The 2,242-nt window shown below is 33.0% G+C and overlaps 1 protein-coding gene across 1 annotated transcript; it reads left to right on the forward strand.

Annotated features, from left to right (window-relative positions):
• Positions 1 to 613: 613 nt before the first annotated feature.
• LOC124892509 (thermospermine synthase ACAULIS5-like) lies at positions 614 to 2,130 on the forward strand (the record flags this gene model as incomplete). Its single annotated transcript, XM_047403790.1, has 3 exons — positions 614 to 697; positions 892 to 985; positions 1,976 to 2,130. Coding segments are annotated over exons 1-3 (333 nt in total), but the record flags the coding sequence as incomplete, so codon positions are not given.
• Between the last annotated feature and the right edge of the window lie 112 nt (positions 2,131 to 2,242).

The raw sequence follows: 2,242 nt of genomic DNA on the forward strand, positions 1-2,242 counted from the left end.
ACAAGGTGTTTAAAACCAAAAACAGCCAACCACCAAACTATATTAACAACAATAAAAGGAATAACAATAACAACAACAATCCACACGGTTTCACTACTACAATACAAACTACAAAGTTACAACAAGATAAAGATAGAAAGATAGACAAATGAAGGTATAATCTTAAGAACCCAAGAGCCTATTCCACTCTTGGACCCTTAATACTACACACTACAAACACCTATCTCTTACAATGATACAAGAGAGGAGTCCACCACTCAAGCACCAATGTATTAAGCAAAATGCAACACACAAATGATCGATTCCACACTTGTGCAATGCCCTAGATTCGGTTTTGGAATCCCTCTCTCTAAGAGAAGTGTTCTTTCAATATATTTAAACAACTAAAGAAATAAACCCTACAATATTCTATTTATACTACTTTACAATAATAGACAGAATGACAAAAGTGGCCTTTAGTGACTAGTCTTCAAAAATACTCAAAAGTGTCATGATGATGATCATACTTGTATCACTTCAAATGTAAATTATTTTGAAATAACTAAATAATTTTCCTTAAAAAATTAGGTATAATAGTAATGCTGAATTTTGTAGCCCCAAAAATGTGTTCGTAATGGAAGGTGGTGAAGGGTCTGCAACAAGGGAAGTTCTTAGGCACAAATATATGGAGAAAATTATCATCTGTGACATTGATCAGGTATATTATTATTACTTAGAAAAACAAAATTGAGTTATCGGAAATTCCAGAATCAGACTTTATCTTCTTTGTTCTTTTTTGTTGAAAGGTAAAGAGAAGTAGTTAACGAAGCAATGTTGTTACTAATAAACCTGAAATAAGACTATTGTTTTGTCTCTAGTAGATTAATATATACTTATTTTAATTTGTTACAGGAGGTGGTTGATTTCTACAAGAAGCATCTAACACAAATAGTGAGGCTTTTCGTAACAAGAAGCTTGACTTGGTCATTAACGATGCCAAGTCCGGGTTATTTCTATCTTGCCTCCTCTTCTTTTCAATTCTCAATAGTTAAATGTATTCCCCGATAAGTCGATAGGGGACAAGTCGATGTATGTCCAAATGATCTTTTCAATTATATACATAATTTGGGCTAAAGGTGTGTTCAGTATTTATCATGTTCATCCATTAAATTTTTTTAAAAATATTTTCTTTATAAAACAAGCTCTTTAAAAATAAGAAAGTTAATTTCCTTAATAAAATTAGACAAAATTAGTGGCATTGTCTCCTCTAAGTTTCACAATCACCCACCCCTCACTCACCCCCACCCCATCTCCACCCCACTCCACCCCTTAGCCCTATCCCACCCCCACCCCATCACAACACCCTTGACCCTACCTATATTCGATGGGCTTGGAATTATTATACAATTCACATATGTAAACGAAACGAGAATTTTTTTTTTGGTTCAATATGCTTGTATAATCTTAAGAAAGGGAAAAAAGAAATCAACAACACTGCTCCCAACTTTCCTCTTTTGTTCTTCTCTACATCATATCTTGGCTTCTGTAATTGAAGACCAAAAAAGAATCAGGCAAATTCTTATTGTTTTGTGTTACATATGTATAAATTATTTTAGAATAATATTTTTTTATTTGTATATCGAGCACATAAAAAAAAGAAAGTTATTTTCTTACAAAATCCATTCCATGAAAAATATTTTTTTCTATACCAAACACCCTAATGTGGTGCACAGAAATTCAATGGTCCAATTATGTCACCGTAGAAAGCCCATAATCCAAATCCAAATCCATAAGATAATTAAAGTCATGTTAGACTTAATTATATTGGGCTAAGACTTATGTGAGCATAAATTATTTTAAGTCTTGGTTTAGCCCTAACACCTTTAATTTGCGGATGACCATGGGGGTGGGGGTACATGGTTTAATTAGTGATCCAAGTTGGGTTTACATATCCTATGTTGTTGACTTACTGATTTGATTTTGTATGAATGAAAAGCTGAGCTAGAACAGAGGCAAGAAAAGTTTGATATTATTGTAGGGGATTTAGCCGATCCAGTTGAAAGAGGACCTTGTTACCAACTCTACACCCAATCTTTCTATGAAAATATCGTTAAACCTAAGCTTGATGACACTGGCATCTTTGTTACTCAGGTTAGCTCTCATTCTTCATTAATGTCACTATAACATCACTTCTATAGTATATCGACTATATGAAGTGAGTCAAAAATGTTATATGTATATATATTTACAAGTCATGCTCTAA

Source organism: Capsicum annuum, unplaced genomic scaffold (genome assembly GCF_002878395.1).
Source record: "Capsicum annuum cultivar UCD-10X-F1 unplaced genomic scaffold, UCD10Xv1.1 ctg48009, whole genome shotgun sequence".
Lineage (NCBI taxonomy): Eukaryota > Viridiplantae > Streptophyta > Magnoliopsida > Solanales > Solanaceae > Capsicum > Capsicum annuum.